General features: G+C 45.1%; 1 protein-coding gene across 3 annotated transcripts; it reads right to left on the bottom strand.

The window, feature by feature from the left end:
- Positions 1 to 705: 705 nt before the first annotated feature.
- Positions 706 to 12,238, bottom strand: HERPUD1 (homocysteine inducible ER protein with ubiquitin like domain 1). 3 transcript variants are annotated; one of them, XM_055332070.1, is made up of 8 exons: positions 11,989 to 12,238; positions 8,958 to 9,035; positions 8,794 to 8,868; positions 7,672 to 7,802; positions 5,339 to 5,461; positions 4,490 to 4,840; positions 2,892 to 2,997; positions 706 to 1,470 (listed from the first exon to the last, which is right to left on the bottom strand). In XM_055332070.1, exons 1-8 carry the CDS (start codon positions 12,139 to 12,141, stop codon positions 1,306 to 1,308), a joined length of 1,182 nt encoding a protein of 393 aa, XP_055188045.1. In that variant the 5' UTR covers positions 12,142 to 12,238; the 3' UTR covers positions 706 to 1,305. The 3 variants fall into 3 exon arrangements, with proteins under 3 accessions (XP_055188045.1, XP_055188046.1, XP_055188047.1); XM_055332071.1 differs by having other exon boundaries at positions 8,794 to 8,865; XM_055332072.1 differs by lacking the exon at positions 2,892 to 2,997.
- Between the last annotated feature and the right edge of the window lie 11,369 nt (positions 12,239 to 23,607).

The raw sequence follows: 23,607 nt of genomic DNA, 5'->3' as shown, positions 1-23,607 counted from the left end.
CCCTCTGCCTGTGTCTGCCTCTGTGTGTCTCTCATGAATAAGATCTTTTCAAAAAATGTAAATGATGTTCTCAGTGATGATTAAATGATCACAACCATGATACGATAAGTGTGATGTACTCTGCCAAAAACACCTGCCCAGGCCTTCAGCATTCTGCCTGTAACACTATTTGTGTGTGAAAAATACAGAGCTGTGTTTTTAAGATTAGTCTCAAAATTAATACTGAGATTTAGGTCATCAAAGCAGGCTCAGCTTACAAAAGCCTGCTATATGAGCAGGTATAATTAGTACAGAATTGGCAATGACACTAACTTTTTTTTTTTTTTTTTTGACACTAACTTTTTTTAAAGTAGGTTCCACACCCAGCGGAGGGCTCAAACTCACAACTCTCAGATCGAGTCGCATGCTCTTCTGACTGAGGCGGCCAGGCCACCCCACTGTCCCTAACTTTAAATCCAGGGAATTCAAGTTTGATGGTCACTACATGAGCGGGTACCATTGGAATCAGGGGATAGGGGCAAACACAAGTACATTTTTAGTAAATTAAAACTTTCATGGCCTTACCATATCATTCTTCATGAGTACTAATAGTTCATTTGCAAAAGAAGCAAAATGTTCACGTGACTCACAAGTCAGCAACCCAAATGTTGATCATTCAGTGACCATGGACAAGGAGCTGATAGCTAAGACGACAGGAGTCTCTGCCAGGATCATTCATAGTAAAACTTTATTGAACAGAAAACCTAGCAAAGGCTTTCGCCTCTGCAAAGTTCCCCTTGTTTTGAAGTAAAGCACTGCATTTTAAAAAGCAATTATACATAAGTCTTTCCTAGAAAAGTCCTGCTAAAACATGTCTAGCAATTTCATTGATTATATAAAGTAGTACACTTAGTGTAATTTAAACATTCCAACAGGAATCAAATCGTACCAGCAGAACCATTTCTGCGTCTATGATATCTATGTACAAACACACATGCAGACACACACATCTGAAAAGTTCCTCAGGCATAAACATGCGACACTAATGCCTTCTACTTACAGTGCCTATGAAACTACATACAGTATATATTAAAGCTCTTCAGAGAATAAAGACATGAGAAGCCTCGGACATTTTTTGTTCAGCAATTTGTATCATGGCTTCACGTCTTATTTTCTGCTTTTGTTTGATCAACAAAAGCATAACCTCCTCCTTGTTGATTTCTTGAATTCTGTGCCATTGCCATGTCCAGGTGAGGAGATCTAGCTGGAGTCAGGTGATCCAGTCCATGCCTGTCAAAGCCTCCAGCAGCCAGAAAGCAAGCACCATCAGTTTGCTATGGCTGGGGGGCCTTCTGGAAGAAGAGAAGCAAAGAAAGTCTTGAAGACAAGCCAGGCTGTGCTCATAAATGAAGGGCTGGTCTGCTCGTCATCCAGTACATCCCTGTCTGGAGGGAGGTGGTTGGGGTCTTCGATTTCAGGATCAAGGCCTTCCTACAGTTATGGAAACACAATGAGAAAACCATTAGGATCGTGACAAACACCAAATAATGTAATGTGAGTTAGGAAAGGGCAGAGTAAATCCCTGGCAGCCAGGCCTCCGGGAATGGAGCTTTCAGGCCTCACAGCACAACTGTGCTGGTGATCTTCTCACAGTTTTGAAAATTCCCAGCAGTAAGTATTTAGAACAAATGAAGCAATTAGCTCTTTATTATTAATCTCATGAATTAAGCTAACCATTTCATTAAACGTGAATATCCTAATTTTGGCAGTGTTCTAAGAAACCAAAAATGGAAACTCTGGGTTCTAAGAACAGATACTAGGGTGACAAATTATATTACAGAAGAATATCCTTTAGGATTATGGATTAGGGGATCCCTGGGTGGCTCAGCAGTTTGGCGCCTGCCTTTGGCCCAGGGTGCGATCCTGGAGTCCTGGGATTGAGTCCCACGTTGGGCTCCTGGCATGGAGCCTGCTTCTCCCTCTGCCTGTGTGTCTCTGCCCCCCCCCCCATAAATAAACACATAAATCTTTAAAAAAAATTATTAAAAAAAAAGAAAAGAATTATTTTTAAAAAAAGGATTATGGATTAAACTGCTCTATAAACTTAGGGAAATTCTCCAGGAAATTTAGTCTGTGAGATGTGCTTCTCTATCCCTAATCCTTAATTAAAATAACTACTAGCAGTTTCCATGGTATAATACTTATATAATATAGTAATTATATAATTATACAATAATCGTTAGAGACCACTGAATGCTCAATAGTGAGTTTAAGAAAACATTATTTACATATGTCAAAATGCAAATTGCCACATGACTAAAATACCTGATGGATTTTATGGCATATTCAATGTTTTTCAAAAATAGCTACTGCTCAGGGAGGCTGGGTGGCTCAGTTGGTTAAGTGTCTGACTCCTGGTTTCTGCTCAAGTCATAAGCTCAGGGTCATGGAATCAAGCCGTGTCGGGCTCCAAACTTGTTGCATGGAGTCTGCTTGAGATTCTCTCTCCCTCTGCTTACACCTCTGCATGCTCTTTCTCTCAAAATAAATATATCTTAAAAAAAAAAAAAAAAAAGCTACTGCTCTAAGAATAAATTTGAAAAAAATCTTGAAACTTCAGCCTAACGAAATGGCAGGGCAGCACGGGTGGCTCGGCAGTTTAGTGCTACCTTCAGCCCAGGGCCTGATCCTGGAGATCTAGGATCGAGTCCCATGTCGGGCATCCTGCACAGAGCCTGCTTCTTCCTTCCTCTGCCTGTGTCTCTGCCTCTCTCTGTGTCTCTCATGAATAAATAGAATCTTTAAAAAAGAAAAAGAAATGGCAAACCATGAGGTTAAATACCTAATGGTTAAGGATTTGAGAGCCTGGCATTTCACATGAAGCTTGCTGGGCCCCACTGGAAGCTCCTTACCTGTAAGTTATTGTTGGGGTCCTGATTAACAGCTTCATGAGGAGGACCATCATTTGGAAAGTTCTGAACCGGCCTCTGTCTAAATGGAAACCATCCAACGTGATGCCTTCAAAGGAAGCACATAAATTCTACCTCAGCTCATCATGGTGAACTTTGTTCAAGAATGTAAGGGTCTTCTTGATTAGATAAGGCCCCCGTTGTTCTCCTCCTCTCATCAAAGCAGGGCTCTGATTAGAAGCTCACAGCCAGGCCCGTCTGGAGACACCTTCTACCACCCCATCTCCTAGACCTCCTCACTGGCCTGTCAGCTTCTTTAAGCTCACTATGGGGGACTATGTTTTATTCAGCACCGTGTGCCCGACATTAACAGCACCTACACACAGTAAGTGCTCTATAAACACTTGCTCATCCAAACTAAACTTTATACCTGCAAATCTGAGCAGGGGGTGGAGGGGGATAAATACACACATGCACACAGAGTTGGGATTATAACATGTAATAATCTGGATAATAATAAGACCTAAATCTGGCCACTTAAATATATGATTATAGAGACTGTAAATCTTAAGGAATTGCCTAAAATTTTATTTGGAAAATCCAATTAAAGTCTTAAAGCAAATGTGACAAAATATTAACAATTAATAATTCTGGATATGAGTATTTGTTATATTATTCATATATTTCTCTCTTAAGATTTTTAAAAATAAAATAAGAAGCCATTTTCCCTATAGAGGAAAAACTTATCAATTCTGACAATAAGGACGTAGTACTCCTCTAGGCCAGGGTTTCTTAACTTTGGTGCTACTGCCATGTTGGGCTGGAGATTTACTGTGGGGCTGTCCCGTGCTTTTCAGGATGCCTAGCGGCACCTCTGGCTTCCACCTACTAGATGCCAGTAGGAACAGCTCTCTGGATGTGACAGTCACAAATGTCATCCTAGTTGAGAACCACTACTCTGAGCAATGGATAAAGCCAAATATCAGATCTGTAAAGGTTCCCTGGCCTGTCAAAGCTATGCTGCAGTCAGTGCCTGACCTTTATCCTGGAAGGCAAGAGCTGTAGCTTGTTTTATTCAAAAGAAATATAATTTTCCCTTCCATGCCTTAGAAGGGCCATATTATTGTGGTTCATGAGCCTGGCAGTTACCTTATCTAGAAGAAAACAGAATTTTCTTCTTGTATTAACACACCATTAATGTGTTCTCAGCAGTGTCCAATCAAGCTCTCAGCTCCTTGCATTGAAAGTACCAGAAATGTACCATTTATATACACTTTCACAGGAGCTCTTGGGTGGCTGAGTCAGTTAGGCATCCAATTCTTGATTTCGGCTCTGGTTATGATCTCAGGGTTGTGAGACTGAGCTCCACATTGGGCTCGGTACTGGGTATGGAGTCCATTTAAGATTCTCTCTCTCTGCCCCTCCCTCCACTCACACACTCTAAATAAATACAATCTTTTTTAAAAACACAATAAAAAATACACTTCCGTAAACAATGACTGCGACTGCTCAAAAAAAAGAAAAATCTATATTTACTTTGAGCCACCATGTGGTGTTAACTCATAGTAAAGGGAAAAAAGGAAATCAAATCATGTGCTTACAGGTACATGACGACAGTGGCTCCCATGACCATGAGGAACCTGCTCAGGGAGGAGTAGAAGTAGAGGATACTGAGAAAAACGGAAAATGTGGCTGCAGAGTAGGTCCAATCCAACCAATCTCGATTTATTTCATCATCTTCTTCCACAATAGGGCCACCTTGTGCATTCATTCGCAAATTTTGATTGGCCCCAGGGTTAACCACCACTGGAGGAGCAGCGTTCTGATTGGCTGGCTGGTTCTCTGCTGGAAACTGGTTGTGAATAGGGGCTGGAGCAGGTGCAGAAACCACAGGGATCTCCTGTGCACTTGGTGAGGTGACAAACGCCCCTGATGCAGCAGTGGCTGCTAAACTAAAATGAAAATGACAGAGGCAGATACTGTTGAGAGCAAAACACTGTGAAGACTGCTTCTCATAACCTTATTTACACAGGATGTTTTACTGTCAAAAATTATAAATAGGTATATGAAAACTTGACTTTTCTTGAACTTAGTGAAGAATTTCTTTACTAACAATTCTATCTATAAATGCCTCTTCTGCTCCTTAGAGAAGCACATGGTAAAGTTCACCTGGAGTTAGAAGCATAAAACTATAAAAGCATGGTATAGTAGCAAATTAAATTTTTCGCAAAACTTTAAAGATATTGCGTATTGAAAAGGAAGTAACTGATTCTCAATGAACTCCTGAAACTACAAACAGACATAAGTCCCCCTGAATTAGGGAGCAGTTATTTACACTCTCCTCCACTGGACCAGAAAGAGCAGGCCTCTACAGAAACTGATGAATACCCTCATCCCTCCATCCCTCCTTCTTTGGCTGGCCGCCCCCCACATGACAGGGAAGGACTTACTACTGCATGTAGTACTGCCGTGCATACATCTGCTGGAACCAGGAGAGCTGCAGCCAACCATAGGTGGTATAGCCCGAGAAACCAGGCCCCAGGCCTTGGAACGCTGGCTGGGCAGCTTCAGGCCTATGAAAGATTTTTAAAAAACACTCATTTTGATCTGGTGTAGTATAAATAAATAAAAGGCCTAAATTATAATTAGGACTTCAAATCAAAGAGGTAGAGGCTTTATTTAGGACAGCTACACGGTAGATTACTGTGTGCTGCACCTGTGTCATATAAGCACAGAAACTGCTGACAGAACCCCCCTATGGTCCAGGTCCCACAGGGACACAAGAGCCCGTGCCCAGCACTGGGTTCTCACACCATGTCATTACTATGACATATAAACAATCTGAACCCTTTCAGGCTAGGTGGATCCTCACCCGTTCTCCATCTGCTGAGTCTCACTGCAGCTCCAAACCCACTGTTTATCCTACAAAGAGCCGCTCTAAAAACCCACATCTCTCTCACAGCCCTTCCTGAAGAAAACTACCCTTGATAGGGGATCAGTCCCCCTGATACTCATTTCTCCCCACCCTTAAATCTGAGCTACATGTGGGGCTGAGCTATGTGTGTATGTGGCATCACTCATACGTGCTTACTGACCACCCTGTACAGGCTGCTGGACTGTTATCTCACTGGATCCCCAATGACCTTGTGAGGAGGGAGCTTTCCCCTCTATTTCACAGAGGGGAGCCAAAATACAGCTCAGGGAAGACAAGGAATTTGCACAAAGTCATTGAGCTAGTTAAATAGCAGGGCTGGATTTGAGACATGTTTGACACCAAACTCCTGTTTCTTAAACAGCCAAGGGCAGGGGATATGGGTGTCATCTTTAGCTTTGTGTGCCTTAGACAGTAAACTTCTTTGGCAGCAGTTCACAAAACTGAAACTAAGAATTGTGGAAAAATCAGGAACTGGTTATGTGATCAGCACTGCTGGTTAACTCCCGTCCTTAAAGTTCTATGTATTGGCTACTCAATAAATATGTGTTGAATAAAATCAACAAGTTTTATCAAGGTGAAATTAACACGCATATGGGCCACAAATCTCATGTTGTATAGCTAGAATTAGAGAAACACTTTTAAGTGTTTCTATCCAATTATCCAATTTATATGCTGACAGTCTTTTTCTTTTTAAGTAGGCTCCATGTTCAGCATGGAGGCCAATGCAGGGTTCGATCTCAGGACTCTGAGATCAAGACCTGAGCTGAGATCAAGAGCCAGACACTTAATCAATTGACGCACCCAGGTGCCCCTATGCTGACTGTCTTTTAACCAAATTCTCTAACCAGAGTTAGAGAAACCAGAGTTTCCAAAATGGTATTCCAATTCAAGTAAGTCTTGGTATAATGTTGTTTTTGATCATTTAAAAAAGTTACAGTGAAAGGAAGTGAGAGGATAACAAAGTGCTTTTGTAGTTCTCATGAGGAGAGCATTGTAAATATGCAAGATAACTCAAGTATGTAGGGGTGAACTGACATGATGTCTGGGAATTACTTTTAAACACTTCAGAAAGGAAAAAGCAAAGGAGGAATAGATGAAACAAGGATGGTCAAACTTTGATCATTACTGGGTTTGGGTGATGGCTGCGTGGAGATTCATTACACCGTTCCCTCTGCTTTTGTGTGTATTTGAAATTTCTGTTAAGGAAAAAACAACTCATCGTTCCTCAAATACCTGTGCCAAAATTATTAAAAACCAATAGGAAAAGGGAAGCAGGAGTCAAGGGATTACAGAATTTCAACTTGTAGTTAATTATTTTTCCCCATAACAACTTTCATAATAAGGTGTTCCAAGAGGTATGAAATCCAAACATCAGAGCATTTAGTCACTCCTGGCTTTTGCTCTAAAGAAAAGACCTTTTTTTCCCTAGCACTGCCAACTCAGCCCGTGGCAGAGCATTTCTTAATCTTTTCACCTTTTGTTACCCATTGTTATGACAGACAAAGCACAAAGCCACTCAGCAAAGCAGCTATGAGATGCTTACACCAGCTGTTTTCTCTGCAGCACTAAGTCCCTATCATGAGGTCAGCACAAGGCAAAGCACAACCACATGGGAAGGGAAATGCCTACATTCCCAACACATGCACCCCCATGTGTTTTAAGTTTGTAAAAGGCTGTGTATTAAGCTAAATGCATAAAAGATCTTTAGAGTGAAGCCCTTAAAAAGCAACATTTTTTACATTTTAAAGTTCTGTGACTATATACCATAAACATACTTTATTCCTAAAAAATTGATGCAATGACGCACATTCATGTTGTATAAACCTGGTGCTCTATTGTAACACTCACCTTGAGATATTCTCCCATCCAGATGGAGAAAGGTTCCGAAGAACATCCCTTTGTCTTAAACTATCTCCTGAGGAATCCCCAGGATACTGTCCCTGATGGAGACCAGCAGGCTGCTCTGTGGATTCAGCAACCTAAGAAAGTGTAAGATGAACATTAGAACAAAGGATCTGATGCAACTGTCTGCAACAAAACTAAAAGGATTCTTTTGCTGTGAATGGCTTATGTCCCTCACCCTGACCCTCTGAATGACAAAATTAAATGCAACGTTATGTAAAAAAATACTCTGAAATTTATTCAATCCAATTTCAATATATAGATATTTTTTAAATTCTCTATTTTTTCCTAGAATAACTATGCTGTAATTTTATCAAAATCTTCCAATGAAGTTAAAGTATCCTGATAATGTTCTATAGATTTTATGGTGCTAAATTTACTAAATTTACTAAATCAAGAAACTAAATCTGACCAATAAGATTTAGAAATACAACCCAACCAGCAACCTAAAGGAAAGAAATTTCCTATTCTATGTTCAGATGTTTCATGAAAGAGTCATGATCCTAATTTAGAGTGCATCACTACATTAGAATATTATTATTGTATATTTAAGTCAACACTGTGAAATGAAAAATAAACTACTTTGGCTCTCAAACATAAGTAAAGTCTTTAGAGATCACTTGATAGAGACTGTGATCTTTTCCTATCCAATTAAATAAGTCACAATGAAAATTTCCAAAGGAAATATATTCACTTCTTTTATTGTTTATAAAAATGAGTGACTCCTTAGAAGCAGCTTATTATACACTAAATTTAGTAAAAGTCCATTTTAAAGTGCCTTGCTGGTTCAGTGATCTGGATACACAGCTATTGTAGGTCAAATCATGTCCCAGAAGATTGTGTAATGTAGAACACTACTTTCCCACAACACTGGCATACTACTGTGAGAGTAGACATGCACTTGTATTGGTAAGTTTCTAATTCCTGATTCTCGCTGGGGAAGAAACAAAATATTACTTGATAATAAAAAGGCACTAAAATCTCTTAAGAGTTTTTTCCAACTCCCCTTATTTCTACCATGAGAGTCTGAATGACACAGATTGTTATAATCTGGAAAAGCAGACATACCTTTGCGCTGCTGTCTGATGTTTTTGAAGGACCCTTCACATTGCACACCAGATGCAAAACATGCCGCTTTTCCTGCTAACAATAATAAGGAGGTACTTTAGGACCTGAATTTAACCTGGTAAGTGCTTTTAAAACATTCAAAAGTTAACATGTAAATGATGTACCTTTGGAAGCAAGTCCTTGAGATACTGGTGATCCAACAACAGCTTCCCAGAATAAATTAACCTCTGGTCCTCTGGACGCTAATCATGGAAAGAAAGAGTACCACAGGTCAGCATTTAGCTCCCACAAGTTCCCAAATACAGAAGAAACTTTGATAGAAATAACTTGAATATGGGTGTTTTTCCCTAGAATCACAGGAAAGCATTTTTTTTCCCAAAGGTTTCATATACAAAACTCCTCTATAGAAAGCACTGAACTTTGAATTTCTCTTTAACATGCAAATAAATTTAGGATGGCAAATTATCTCCAATCCACAAAATCTATGGTGACCTACTTGACTTTTAAACTCCCAAGGAAATTCCTTTCTGCCACTAAAAACACAAATTGGGGATCCCTGGGTGGCGCAGCGGTTTGGCGCCTGCCTTTGGCCCAGGGCGCGATCCTGGAGACCCAGGATCGAATCCCACGTCGGGCTCCCCGGTGCATGGGGCCTGCTTCTCCCTCCTCCTGTGTCTCTGCCTCTCTCTCTCTCTGTGACTATCATAAATAAATAAATAAATAAAATTAAAAAAAAAACACAAATTGTATTTGGGGATCCCACAGCAACTAACTTCAAAACCTGGTTTGGTCTCAGAGAAAACTCAAAGTACTCCCAACCAAGGTCAGCCTTTACCAAAATCACCTAGTATTATCCTAAGAGAAATTCTTTTTTTTTTTTAATTTTAAGATTTTATCTATTTATTTGAGACAGTGTGTGTGTATATGTAAGCAAGGGGAGGGGTAGGGGGAAAAACAGACTCCCCACTGAGCAGCTCTATCCCAAGGCCCTGAAATCATGATCTCAGCCCAAGGCAGACACTTAACCAACTGAGCCACCCAGGACCCAAACATAAAGCAATTCTAAACTAAGCTCTCAAAGAGACTTTTCCCAACATACAAATCCAAGTATAGAGGAAACGGTGCGTAGGTAGTATTTCAGAGAACTCTATGAGGCTTACTACCCCTATTGAAGGGAGGAAAAGTCTGAAACTGACTTGTCCAAGTTCACCCGCCGCTGAAGAGTCAGGATTCCAACCGTCATCTCCATTCCAGTGATTTCAAAACCACAGGGACTCTACACATTTTCATATAAATCTCACTTTTAAAATCAACTAGATTTTAAATTCATTTAAAAACCATACTTAAAAATAACGGCCTCAAATGATACATACCAAAGCCAGTACTCTATAGAGATCACCAACCCAAGGCCAGAACAAACAATTATGCAAAATCTGGAATAAAGCTGCTCCTGCCAAGTAGCTGGAGATTATAAAGCAAACTGTTTAAATCAATCAAAACAATAATTGCATCTATTTATCTGCATAAATCAGGATTTTACACCACGCACCTTGAACTACAGAACCAAATTGTATACTACTTTTCACCACTGTTCTGATTGACTTTACTGGTAATGCTATGCACATAATCTTGTTAAATGCTAGAGGTGGGGTCCTGCATTACATAAAGAGTTCCACACTAGTAAAGGTTTTGAAAACCATAGATGCCTGTGTTTTTCCCTTTAAAAGGCCTGACCTGACATTCCATCAAATCAGAAGGCTGATTTGAAAAAAGAAATCAAATATGCTAAACTATTATAAAAGTAAGAAACCAAATGACGAGTGCCCCTCCAGTCATAATTTTTATGCACAAATTCACACACCTGAGAGGTCTTTTATTTACAATTTTTGGGTCTTCAGACTTAATAGGAGTGATGGTTGTCACCCAAGGAAGCCCTTAAGGGAAGCTCTCCTCCAAAACACTTTTACCAAATGATGCAACTAGGGACCACACCTATCTGTGGACCTAACAGCTATTCTCACAGCACCTCGGCCTCCGAGTTTCTTGGAAACAGTTGTGGTGAAACCACGAATAGTCCCAAGGGGAATGCTGAAGGAATGACAGCTTTTTAGATAAACTAGCAAAATTCAAAGAATAACTCGGAAGGAAAGCTCACTTCTACATTCCATATTCAACAATTAAGGGATAAAAAGCCTGACAACCTACCCCCCCCCCCCAGCTACCACACGCTGCAAATTTTCAGGTAAGAGGGAACAATTTCACAGTCTTTGTCGCCCAGATGCCTTCTCCTGTTTAAGGCAGAATCGCACTTGTGGGCAGCGGAGCACACGGCTGACACTTACATAATATCAGGGTACAAAGTAAATACAGGAAGGTCCGGCTCGCAGCCTCCGTCACGTGGTGGGGAGGGAAGGGAGGGCGGTGCTAAGGGGGATGTTGACAGATGTGTCAACCAAAACAAAGCGAGGAAGTCTGTAATTGAGGAGCCAAAGTCTTAACGCCCAGACTCTGCCTGCTTCCTTCTAAAACCCTCTAAGCAGAGAGTGCGCGGGGCTCCTCCCCGGGACCAGGCACAGGCCGCGGAGTCCGGCGCGCCGGGCAGGGAGGGGCCGCGGCGGAAGGCGGCGGGCGAGGGGAAGAGCCACGTCTCGCTGCCGGCTGCGGCGCCTCGAGGACACACACACACACTCCTTGGGCGCTCCCCCGTGTCCCTAGCCACGGGCCGGGGCTGGCCCCGCTGGCCCCCGCCCTCCTGCCCCGCACCGAGACGCTGCTTCGGAAGATCCACTTCGCAGCATTCCTGCGTCCTCGCTTCTATCCAGTTCCCAGTGCGGAACGCCGGTCGCCCTGCTCTTTCGGGGAAACGGAGTTTGGAAGGGTGCAAGGACTCACCCAAGGTCAAGCCGCGGTCTCGGCGGCGGGGCCAAGGCCGGAAGCCAGACCCAGCGGACGGGGCAGTGGTCTGGGAGGCGGGGCGGGAGGGCGACAGCCTTAGGGGCTGGGGGACACGAGACGAGGGGACGCGGGAAGGCAGCCCGTCTGGAGGGCGGAGCGATGGCGGCAGGGCAGGGCGCGACCCCAGCGGGGAGGCGACCTGCGCGGGACCAGCCGTCGGGGGTGGGGGGCGACGGGCGAGCCGCAGGGATGGCGGCCGGGCCGGGGGACGCCGGCAACCGGAGTCGGGGCCCCTCTCACCGGGCGCTCGGGGTAGACGCGGCTCAGGTGGGCCTTGAGGCGGCCCACGCTCCAGCTGCGGTCGCCGCTCAGCTCCAGGTCGCGGTGGCGCTGGTTGGGGCTCTTCACCAGGAGCGTGACGGGCTCAGGCTCGGGTTCGGGCTCGACCTCCATGTCGGCTGCGCTGTGGGCTCGACGGCGCTCCGAGATGCCAGGCAGGCGGCGTCGGAACCGCCCACAACCTCCGCAACGACTGCTCGCGTCTCTGGGGCGCGCGCCCCCGCCTCAGGCGCCTTTTATAGGCACCTCGCGCTACGGCTCTGCGGCGAGGGCACTCTGTGGCCGCCGCCCATTGGCTGGAGCGGGGGTCACGGCCCTAACGTGGCCCAATCGGCGCCCGGGTTCGTGGGCGGAAGGGCGGGCCGAGCACGTGGTCGGGGGCTGATGCAACCCGTCGCCCTTGCGTCACTCGGAGTGCCGGCTGCGGCCCCGGAACCCGGCTGCGGCGGCCATGTTTGGGTGCGCTGAGCCCCGGACGGACCGGGCTGCGGCCTTGCTCCAGGCGCCCCTCGGGGGCACGGGCAGGCAGACCCCCGGCTTGCAGCCTTCTGCAAATTGTGCCCTCACAAAGCAGCTCTCCCCGCCCTTTCTGACCCCGGGTGCCAAGGCTCTCTGCCCCTTTCCCTTCCCGGCGGTGCGGGCGGCGGGCGGTGGGACGCCAGGCCCCGCGGCCTGCCCTACGGCGGAGGCTTCCCCACGCCTTCCGCGGCCTCCGCCCGGAGCACGGCGGGCTGGGCCCCGTGTGCGAGTCCCGGGGCCTCGGCAGGGGAGGACGCAGGCTGGACTCCCCCTGCGGCCTGGACGTGACCGCGGCCCCCGCGGGTGCGGGCATCCCCTTTACGGCGCGGCGGCCGCGCGGTCCAGCTCCGGCCGGGAAGCCCCGCCGCGGACCTCGCTTCACGGGCGCCAGCCCGCGCGGCCGTTCACTGGCGCGGAGCCCCGGAGGCGAGGGTTTCCGTGTTCTACGAGGTGGAGGTGCCGCTGAGGTAGGCCGACCTCCCGCCCTCGCCTCTGGAGGAAAAGAGGTCTTGAAAAACAGCAGCACGGACGTGGTGCGGGCCCCATCCCGATGCGGGCCCCATCCCGATGCGGGCGTCTCGGGACGTCTGTCCATGCGGGTGCCGGGAGCCCGGCAAGGGCAGGCGGCTGACGCGAGGAGCCTGGTGTGGCCGGAGGCTGCAGGCCGCGGCCCGCACGGCCCGCGCGGCCCGAGGGACGGAACGTGCTGTGCCCCGGGCCAGGAGGCCGGAGCCACACATCGAGGTGCTGGGCCGGGGTTGCTCCTTCTGCTGAGGGCTGAGAGCGAATCTGTTCAGTGCGTTTTCCCGCTTCTGGTAGTTTGTGGCAATGTTTGCAGTTCTGGGCGTGTGGCTACAGCATCCCAGCTCGGCCTGCGCCGTCCGAGTGCGTTCTCGCTGTGTGCGTGCTTTTTCGCGTCATTTTCCCTCCATGCAGGTCTGTTTCTGCGTCTCAACGCCCCCCTTTATTATTTATTTACTTATTTATTTGTTTGTTTGTTTAAGAGAGAGTGTGAGCACAAGTGGGGTCAGGGGGCGAGGCGGAGAGAGACTCTCAAGCAGACTCCATTGACCCAGCGCAGAGCCAGACCTGAGGCTCCATCCCACAACCCTGAAATGATGGCCTGAGCCAAAATCAAAAGTTGGACCTCCAGCAGACTGAGCCACCCAGGCACCCCCACACCACCCTTTTTACTAGGATGCCAGTCATACTGGTTTAGTCCACCCAAATGATTTCACTTTAGCTTGATCTTGTGCAAAGACCACATTTCCACATTCATAGGTCCTGGGGGTCAGGACTTCAACATCCTTTTACACAATTCGATCCATAACAGTCAGCCTTAATGTAACACAGAACCAGGGTGGCTTCTTTTTCAGCAGTCTTTATGTTAAGAAGAGGAAGTGGAGGGCTTTACAATTTATTTTTTTAGATTTTTTTTTTTTTATTTATTCACAGAGACACAGAAAAAGAGAGGCAGAGACACAGGCAGAGGGAGAAGCAGGCCCCATGCAGGGAGCCCGAAGTGGGACTAGATCCTGGGTCTCCAGGATCCTACCCTGGGCCAAAGGTGGCACTAAACCGCTGAGCCACCCGGGCTGTCCAAGTGGAGGGCTTTAGAGATAAAGTGTGCCCATGCTCAGCTTTCTGTGATTGGTTTTCATCTGCTGAGGAGGGCTGTGTCGCTTCTCATCACAGGTGTGGGACCTGTGCAAAAACACGGGACTCCACTCTTGCTTTAATGCTCTGCTGTTACCATCTGATATTCTTATACATTTTGAACAAGAAGTTTTGCATTTTCATTTTTCACTATGTCCTCACAAATTGTGTAGCTGCTCCTGCTTTTCATATATAAGATGGGAGGAAATGACTGATTATGATCTGGTAGTCTTGGAACTAGCTAGAAGCTGACCAGTGGGGCCAGGCCATATAAAAAATAGCAGAAGCTTTAAAAGAGGCAGCCAGACAGGAGATAATGACGTTACTGGGAAATTAAATATGGCACATGGCATGGTTTCCTCTAGCCTGCAGTGACAAGCATCAGATGCACGTCCACTTCCACTCAGTAAAAAAAGTAAAGCGGTGTGTTCTTTTCCTTAGGAAAAAGGTAATCTAATTTCTAATTTTTAAAAAAGATATCTCCCAAGAAGAGAGCTCCTTTGTAAGGACTTTGGTGATTCTGCCCATAGCGTATTTAGAAAAACATTATATTCAAGTCCACAAACATGCCAGGAATAGAAAGATGAACATGGAGTGACCCTATTCTCAGTAACCTTACAAATATAAGGGGTGGGTGATAAGACAGTACCAAAATACAGGAATAAAGGACATTTCTGAAGGATGCATGATTACACTGAGGGATTCCATAGCAGCAGGAAGAGAAGAAGGGGAGTCAAAGATAACTTGGAAAAGGTGAAATCTGAGCCGAACTTCGAACTTCGAAGGATGTGTAGGATTTGAATTACAATAATAATGTCAGCAATTACTGATTAAGCCCAATAGGATGACTGCATACAGAATTTGTATGGGCAAGTATAACTCAATGGTTAAATGTATGGTCTCAGAGCCAGACTGCCTGTTTTCAAGCCTAGCTTTTGCCACTTATAAGCTATGTGACCTTTGGCAAGTTAGTTAACTTCTCTGTACCTAATTTTCCTCTTCTGCAAAATTAGAAGAATAATAGTATCTATCTCATAGGGTTGTTGTGAGGCTTACATGATAGAACATTGCTGAAGGTCTTGGGACAGATCCAGATAGTAAATGTTCAATAAATGTTAGCCATTAGTATTTAGTAAACTGAAACCAGTCCAGGCCAGTGGCCCCTGAACCTGGCTGTAAAATGAAATCACCCAAGGCACTCCATTTTTGGCTCCTGGGTCGGTTAAGAGTCTGACTCTGGATTTTGGCTCAGGTCAGGATCTTAGGGTTGTGAGATTGAGCCCTGCATCAGGTTCGGTGCTGGGCATGGAGCCTGGGCTTAATTAAGATTCTATCTCTCTATCTCTCTCTCTCTACTCCTCACTCTACCTCCCCCCCCCCTAAAAAAAAAGTGAAGATCCCTATAACCCTGAGTATTGGCAAAGATATGGTGCAACTGGAACTCTCATGTGTGGCTGATGGGAGTGTAAAAATGGTACAATCCTTTTGGAAATCGGTCTGGCAGTTTCTCATAAAGTGAAACACCTACCTACAACCTAGCCATTAGCATCACCAGTATTTACCCAAAAGAAATGAAAGATTTGCACAAGAATGTTCATGGCAGCTTTATTCATAATAGCTCTCAACACTGGGAACAGTCCAGGCGTCCATCACCAGGAGACTGGATGAGCAAACTATAGAACATCCATATAATGGAATACTACAAAGTAAAAACAAAAATGAAAAAAGAACCAACTACTGATACATACAGCATGAATGAATCTCAAAACCATGCTGAGTGAAAGAAACAGAGTACTGTATTTTAAGATTCCATTCACATGAAACTCTAGGATAAGCAAAGTTAATCTATGGTGAGAGAAAAGAGCTTCATGGTAGCCGGCAGAATCAGCAGGAATTGACTTGATTTGGACGGGGCACAGCAGTGGTGTGCTAAAGTCAGCTGGTACTGACTGGCTCACAAGGACCAACTGGGAGCCTCTTCAGTAACAACTCTTTCAGTGACGACATATCGATGGCCATGCCGGGAATACTTCCACCACAGAGACCAGTAAATGCTCCAAAGCAGAGCTTTGTTTATCCCAGAGCATCAGTTGTTAAACTTTTACCAACACACCACTGGGCATGAAGAAATCTTCTGGGGTATTGAAATGTTCTAGCTTGGTAGGGTGTGGGTTATGCAGGTATAGGCATTTGTCAAAACAGATCAAGCTGTTCACTTAGGATTTATGCCTTTCCCTGTGTGCACGTTATGCCTCCACTGAACACGTAAATGAGCAAACAAAAAACCCAAGATGGGTGTCTGGGTCCCATTTTAGGCCTGTCAAATGGGGCCTGATGCATCCAAGTTGGTACTTGTTCAAAGGCCAGGTTTGGAAACCAGTGGTCAAGTTTGACAGTAAGTACAGGGTTTATTAAAAAAGAAAAAGTGATGAGGGGCACTTGGGTGGCTCAGTCTGTTGAGTACCTGCTTTTGGCTCAGTTCATGATCTTGGGGTCTTGGGATCAAGCCCCGAATTGAGCTCCCAGCTTAGCAGGGTGTCTGCTTCTCCCCTTCCCTTTCCCTCTGTTCTCCTCCCATGCTCATGCACTCTCTCTCTCTCTTCTCCCTCTCTCTCAAATAAATAAGATATTTTAAAAAATAAAATAAGGGGTGCTTGGGTGGTTCATTTGCTGAAGTGTCTTTCTTTGGCTTGGGTCATGATCCCAGGGTCCTGGGACTGAGCTCCACATTGGGCTCTGGCTCAGTGGGGAGCCTGCTTCTCTCTCTTCTTCTGCCTGCCACTCCCCCTGCGTGTATTATTTCTGTCAAATAAATAAATAAAATATTTAAAAATAAAAATTGTAATGATAAACCTCAGCAAGAGGTTAAGACTGGAAAGAATTCTTAGGACCACCTCAGGAAAGTCTTTATATAGTCACACTTGAGAGTTTGAGTCTTTTTTTTGTGGGCAGTGGGAGGTTTTTGAGCAGTAGTAGAGATATGATCACAATCAGTGTGGATCCATATCATCATGGAGGCTGCATTTGAGGGGGAGAGACTTGGGGCCAGAAGACCAACTGATTTATTCAAGGAGAAATTCAGATTGGCACTAGGATAGACCAAAAAGGGAAAGATGGGAAAAATGGAAAATAAGACATTGCAGAAATAAAGCAGGGGGGAATGAAGGTTGGTTCATGAGTGGAGCTGATGGTGAACACTGTGGCGTACTTACAACATGCCACACACACAGCTTCGAGAACCTTGTGTGATGTATTCACTTACTCCTCACAGCGACCTTATGAAGTAGGATGCTATCATTATTTCCATCTTACAGCTGAGGAAACTGAGGCATGGAGAGTTTAAGGAATTTGCTCAAGGTCACAGAGTTGATAACTCTGAAATTATTAGCTTTTAATGAACTGTACTTAGGTATAATTTACATACAGTAAAATACACGGATGTCAAGTGCACCATTCAAAGAGTTTTGGCAAGTGTATTTGCCTGTGTAACCCACACCCTAGCAAGATATAGAACATTCCCATCACTCCAGAAAGTTCCCTAGTGCCCTTTCCCAGTCAACCGCTCCCCCGTCCCCCACAATCCTGGTCCCTGGCATCACTGATCGGCTTTCTGCCACTCCAGGTTTGTTGCACCTGTTCCAAAGTCCATACAAACGGAATCATACAATACAGATTTTGTGCCTTTCAAAGATCGAAACTCAAACCATTCAGAAAAAGAAATACAGTGAGCTAAAGGGAAATCCATATTCTTTAATGAGATTTCTGGAAGTGTGGAAATGAAAGGACTATGGAGGTTTTTAAACTTGATTGTAGTAGCACTTCTGTGGTGCTATGTCTCTGCTGTGACCTAATTCATCTTTAAATTATGAGAAGGGGAAATGGAAGAAGGAGCCAAGATCTGATTTACTTTACAGTCGGGCTGTGAAGCTCTGGAAGGGTCCTTTGCATATCTTGAACAGGCAAAAGGTCACTGATAGAGCACATGCTTTGCTTTAAACAAGCTGCTGGTTAGGCCCTGTTGTACCTCGACACTTTGTTCTTGAAACTCTTATTTTATTGGGTTTTCAGAGCTACCCTCCCCCAAGCTCCAGCCAGAAATCTTGCCTTTAATGATTATTTCTGAAGTCCCAATTTGGCCACACACACTCCACCTTCTGCCTTTGCCCAGGAAATGGACATCCTGTTTTATACTCATGAAATCCATCCCACAGCACCTCTGGTGCCCATGCTGAGCCAAGAGAGAAGCAACTGTCTTTATTCACCAGAAACAGCCCCCAAGGCAAATCCTCCCCTATGATGCGGCCAGTGATAGGGAAGTCTTTGCTTGATCAAGAAAAGAGGTATCTCAGACTGTGGTTCTCAGCCTTTGAGGAGTGTGACACCCACTTCCTGTTATTCCCCAACCATGTGTCTGATCTCTTAAACGTGCTCATTCCATAACTTTTTTATTCAAAGAAAATTGAAACAGAGCTGGTTTTTGAAAACCCCAAGTGTCTCTTGAATAAGAGACACCAAGGGGTATGGCAGCCAAGATTGACAATTGGAGCCAACAATGGGCCTGATAGTTAATTGCATGATGGGTGCACTTCTAAACTTGGCCCTTACAAGGTTAAAAATGTACCCAAGCTTTATTTACTGGATAACTTAAACATACAGTTACTATATACCCCAGCAATGCCACTTTTTTTTTAAGTTTTTTTTTTTTTTAATTCATGAGAGACACAGAGCAAGAGAGAGAGAGGCAGAGACACAGGCAGAGGAAGAAGCAGGCCCCATGCAGGGAGCCCGATGTGGGACTCGATCCCGGGTCTCCAGGATCACACCCCGGGCTGCAGGCGGCACTAAACTGCTGCGCCACCAGGGCTGCCCAGCAATGCCACTCTTAAGTATATATCCAAAGCAATTGAAAATAGGAGTTGAAACAAAAACTTGCCCATGAATATTCATAGCAGCACTATTCACAATAGCCAAAAGGTAGAAAAAACTCAAATGTCCATCAACTGATGAGTGGATAAACAAAATGGAATATTATTCTGCTATAAAAAGGCATGAAGTACAATGCCTGGTGCCACATGGATGAGCCTCGAAAACATTATGCTTAGTGAAAGAAGCCAGACACAAAGACCACATATTACATGATTCTATTTATATGGAATATCCAGAAGAGTCAAATTCATAGAGTCAGAAAGCAGATTAGTGGTTGCCAGGGGTCAGTGGGGAGGGATTGCTTAAGGGGCTCAGATTTCCTTTTCAAGATGGCGAAAATGTTTTGGAGCTAGATGGTAGTGATGACCACACAACAATGTGAAGGTACTAGATGTCACTGAAAGATATACTTTAACGCCAAGCCCAGCGCTGGGTGCTGGATGAATCAGACATGGTGGCCTTCATGGCTGACATGCACTCATTCAGCTCTCTCGGTAATTAGAATATTGAAATATCCCACACAGTTGGTAAACAGCCACCATCCTGAGTACCTTCCAGCTGCCCTGGCCCCTCCCCTGAGACTTCTAGATCTCACTACCATCTGATAACCCAAATGTTCACCCCAGTTACTACCTTTGTAGATGTCATAGTCAAATGGTGGACACTCTAGATTTTGCTCGAGAATGATTACCTCCTGCAGAATCTCACACCTTGAAGTGCACACATACTGACCACAAACTACCCCGTTTTATTCTCTGTCTCCCTCTCTCCCACTCCCACCGATCACCCTTTCTGTCCTCACACTACCAGCCCTGCAAAATCTCCTCAACTCTTGCTGTTCACTTCTGGCCTCTCTAACCACCTTGGAGCTCATGGTCAGCCATCTCCATGTATTTTTATCATTCTCCTTGACTCCCTCTTGCCTTGGCCTTCCATTCTTTTTGTTGGCCAGCCCCATCGCTGGGGAATGTCTCACCTGTCTTCTGCATGTTTGTTTTCTGCCCTGGTGTTCAGGAGTCCTGCTGGGAAAGTCACAAGGGCAGGTGTCCTAAGAGTTTTGTACCCTCAGGCTGGCAGATGTCAGCTCTGCCTTTCCTGCTGACAGGGAAAATATCTCCCATATTTTGTCGATTCCCCGTTACTACCTCTTCGTCAATTAATTTCTTTCTTGCATCCTAAATCTTTCTGGTCTGACCTATAAATACTCCCAGTCTCTGTTACTCACCCTTACCTCGTAATAGAGATATTTATTGCTCAATGAATATTCAAATGTTCCCCTCAGTTTCCCAGCACTCTTGCAGTTAGGTGGAGCCATGAGATTGATTTGGCTAGTGGACTTCTAGTGGATGTGACATGTCACTTTTGGGCTGAAGCATTTGGAAGCCAGCACATGACATTCCAGCTCTCTTTTCTTTTCCTCAATGAGCTGGAAGCTACTGGCTGAGGTGGTGTCCTCACTAGATGGGAGTAGTTTTGATCACGGGGTGTTGACGTGGAGAAGAGAGGCATGGAAGAGTTGCCCAACCAGCCCAGAGATATTTGTAAAAGAGAAATCAAACTTTGCCACATGAATCATTAATATTTAGGGGGCAATTTGTTACTGCAGCATAGCCTAGCTTTGTACTGCCTGATACACACTCAAGATAATTATAATAGGAACACATAGAATCTGCTTCTCCCTCAAGTTTCCAACTCATTTTTCCCCCACTTTATTTTCCAAATATTTCTCTCCATTGCTGGGTTTCTTGTATGTAAGTTCTGTATGCACATATGCTGCTTTCAAAATCTCCACAAATTATTCCTCAATCTCTGGTCCCTGATTCAACACTATTCCAAAGTATTCTCTGCAAAGCTCCTAATGATGTCAATACCCCAAAATTCAACAGCATTCTTAGCAGCTTCAGCTCCTCTGCAGACGGCTGCTCTGAGAGTCCACTCTGCTTCTTTGTCCCTTTCTCTGGTGCCTTCTGAGAGCTTGATTACCCAGGTTCTCCTCCCCCCACCCCATCAATGCTGGTTTTTAGGCTGCTTTGCTGGCTGCCCCTCCTTCCTGCCCCCTAAATATAGCCCATCTCAAGGTCTAGCCTGAAACCCTCTCCACTCGCTGTACTTTCTCTCTTGATAAGCTCACTCAAACTTTGGCTTCAATGTTTCTGTTCATGAGTGTGACTCCCAAATCTATGTAGGGTCTCTTAGAGAGCACCCAGCTCACAGTAGACACCTTTAGCTCTCTGAGCTCCAGGACCACAATTCTGCCCACTGGGATGACTTCGCACTTCCAAGTATCCTAAACCAGACCCACTTACTCTCTCTCCCTCCAGCAGGAAGCCTGTTACCTTGCCCTCCACATTACATGGTTTCTCCATCTTACAGCTGCCCAGGCTCATCATTTTTGGGGCCCTATTTCCAAACACATATACATCTAGGAAATTCCTAGTTCTGGAAGGTACAATTTCTTCACCCTCTCCTCCACCTCCTCCCTCTTTTCCATGCCCTCTGCTACTCTTAAGAGTGTTGGGCCTCACTGATTTACCTTTGTAGTCTATACAACTTCCTCCCTGGGTGCCCTGCCTTTTCTATTCCAGCCTCCTCCATCTCTTGTCCAGTCAAGCTTCCTAAAGCTCAGATCTGCCCCTTCATCTTCAGTGGCTCCCCAGTGCTTCTGAGTCAGTTATGAGCTCCCCAGCCTCAAAGTGGGGGCTTTCCACATTATGGCTCTCCTGATCTTATTTACCTACCTATACAGCCCTCATACTCCAGGAAAACTGGCTTTTTTCTTGTTCTCCAAACAAGGGCTTTCCTTATTCAGATCCTTGCTCAAACTACTCCTGCCACCTGTCTGTAGAATCCTACCAATCATTCACACCTATTCAAAATACCATTTTCTCTAGAGAGACTAGCCCAATTCCCTTGATCTTATGTGTTTGCTCCCTCTTTCACATCCTTAGAACATTTTATTTGTAATTCTCTTATAAGCTGGGACAAAAACCACATGTTCTCTCTTGACACCATCCTTCATCTGTATGACATTCTGCTATCTGTCCTTTAAGCCAGGTGGCTCTTCTCAAGACTCTACCCACATGATATTTTTAGAAACTGATATTTTAGAAACTGATATTTTGGCTCCATTTCAGGAAGTGGGGCTTATATGATGCTTGTTCTTTCAATCATAAGATTAACCTTCACTTCAAGTGGAGAATTACCAATGAAGCAGCGCCTGGGCTTTCCCACATCCCGCTTCTATGAACATTGCTGAATTTAGCAGCTTTTTTGGTGACTTCCTGTGCTAACCATAGCTATAAACCAAACCTGACTGCTTTGCATGTGCTAGGGGACCTCCCAGTCAGGTGGTTCTTCTGGAACATTCCAGCTAGTCTCAGCCCTGTAAAAGTCACCTCTTTTACCTCACCACACAAGAGAGGCCAGGCAGATGCGTAAAAGAGAAATGTGGACTCTCCATGTGATAATGAGGCCCACTGTTTTGTGCCTGGGAGGTAGAACTCAGCAAGCCTATTGGGTGAAAAATAGGCCATACTGTGATTACTTCAAAGCCACAAGTCTGAGCAGGAATTGAAGGAAGATGTGAAATCTGGAGGCTGAAATGCTGAGGAGAAAATTGAGAGCTGACTAGACAGTGGCTCCCAGGGGACATAGGTGAGGTCCCTCTACTGGGGTGGCCAGTGTGGCTGTTGGCTGCTGCTGGGCCCTGTTCCATGTACCATGCAAGGGAAGACTATATGGGAAATACTTTGCACTGCTGAAACTCATGAAGGTGGAGGATTTTTAGCACCCAAAGGGAAAGAGAGAGAGAGATACACTGGGGATTGAAATCTGTTACCTTTTTGGTGCCCTATAGGACCAACAACGACTAGGAAAGCCTTCAAGAGCCCCCAGCAGGGCAGTAGGAAGTAGCAGCCAAGCGTGGGGCATGACTGCAGATTGTGTTCTCCATCCTACCCCCAGCACCCACCACTTTGATCAACCATGTGTGGGCCAAATCACAGTCATCAGCAGGCCAGCTGGCTGTTGACACCTGTTCTGGCCTAGCTCTCTCATTTCACAGACAGAGGCCCAGAGGGGTGAAGAGGTATCTGAGGCTGCACAGCCAATTTTGAGGGGAGACAGAGATTCAGGTCCAAGTCTCTTGGTGGCGAGGCTGTGACTCTTTCCACTTAACCCCTCCACCTCTCAGTTTGAGACAAACTTGAGAATACTCAGAGACTTTTATCAAAACAGAAGAAAATGAGTTCCCTGTGAGTCTGCAAACACATGAAAGAGAAGCAAAGGGAATATAAGCAGCTCCTATGAATGTTCATGTGGAAATCTGGCAATATGACCTAAAGAACCAGTGAAAGCTCAGGGAAAAGTTCCAGCCAGGGTTGAGAAAACAACACAGTTAATTTTTTCAAAACACTCAGCAGAGTTGAGAAACAGTATGTTCCAAAACAAATAAATTCTGTTGACTGAGTGAACATATTT

Source organism: Nyctereutes procyonoides, unplaced genomic scaffold (genome assembly GCF_905146905.1).
Source record: "Nyctereutes procyonoides isolate TBG_1078 unplaced genomic scaffold, NYPRO_anot_genome, whole genome shotgun sequence".
In the NCBI taxonomy this organism is placed as follows: Eukaryota; Metazoa; Chordata; class Mammalia; order Carnivora; family Canidae; genus Nyctereutes; species Nyctereutes procyonoides.
This window is presented reverse-complemented; position numbering and strand designations above follow the sequence as displayed.

Excerpts from the sequence above, each read along its gene's own strand:
- HERPUD1 (XM_055332070.1), bottom strand. The coding sequence starts at position 12,141 with ATGGAGGTCGAGCCCGAACCCGAGCCTGAGCCCGTCACGCTCCTGGTG. Across the intron at positions 9,036-11,988 it reads GCGTCTACCCCGAGCGCCCG|CGTCCAGAGGACCAGAGGTT; the intron begins GTGAGAGGGGCC and ends TTCCATGATTAG. Across the intron at positions 2,998-4,489 it reads GCCACTGTCGTCATGTACCT|GCATCACGTTGGATGGTTTC; the intron begins GTAAGCACATGA and ends CTTCCTTTGAAG.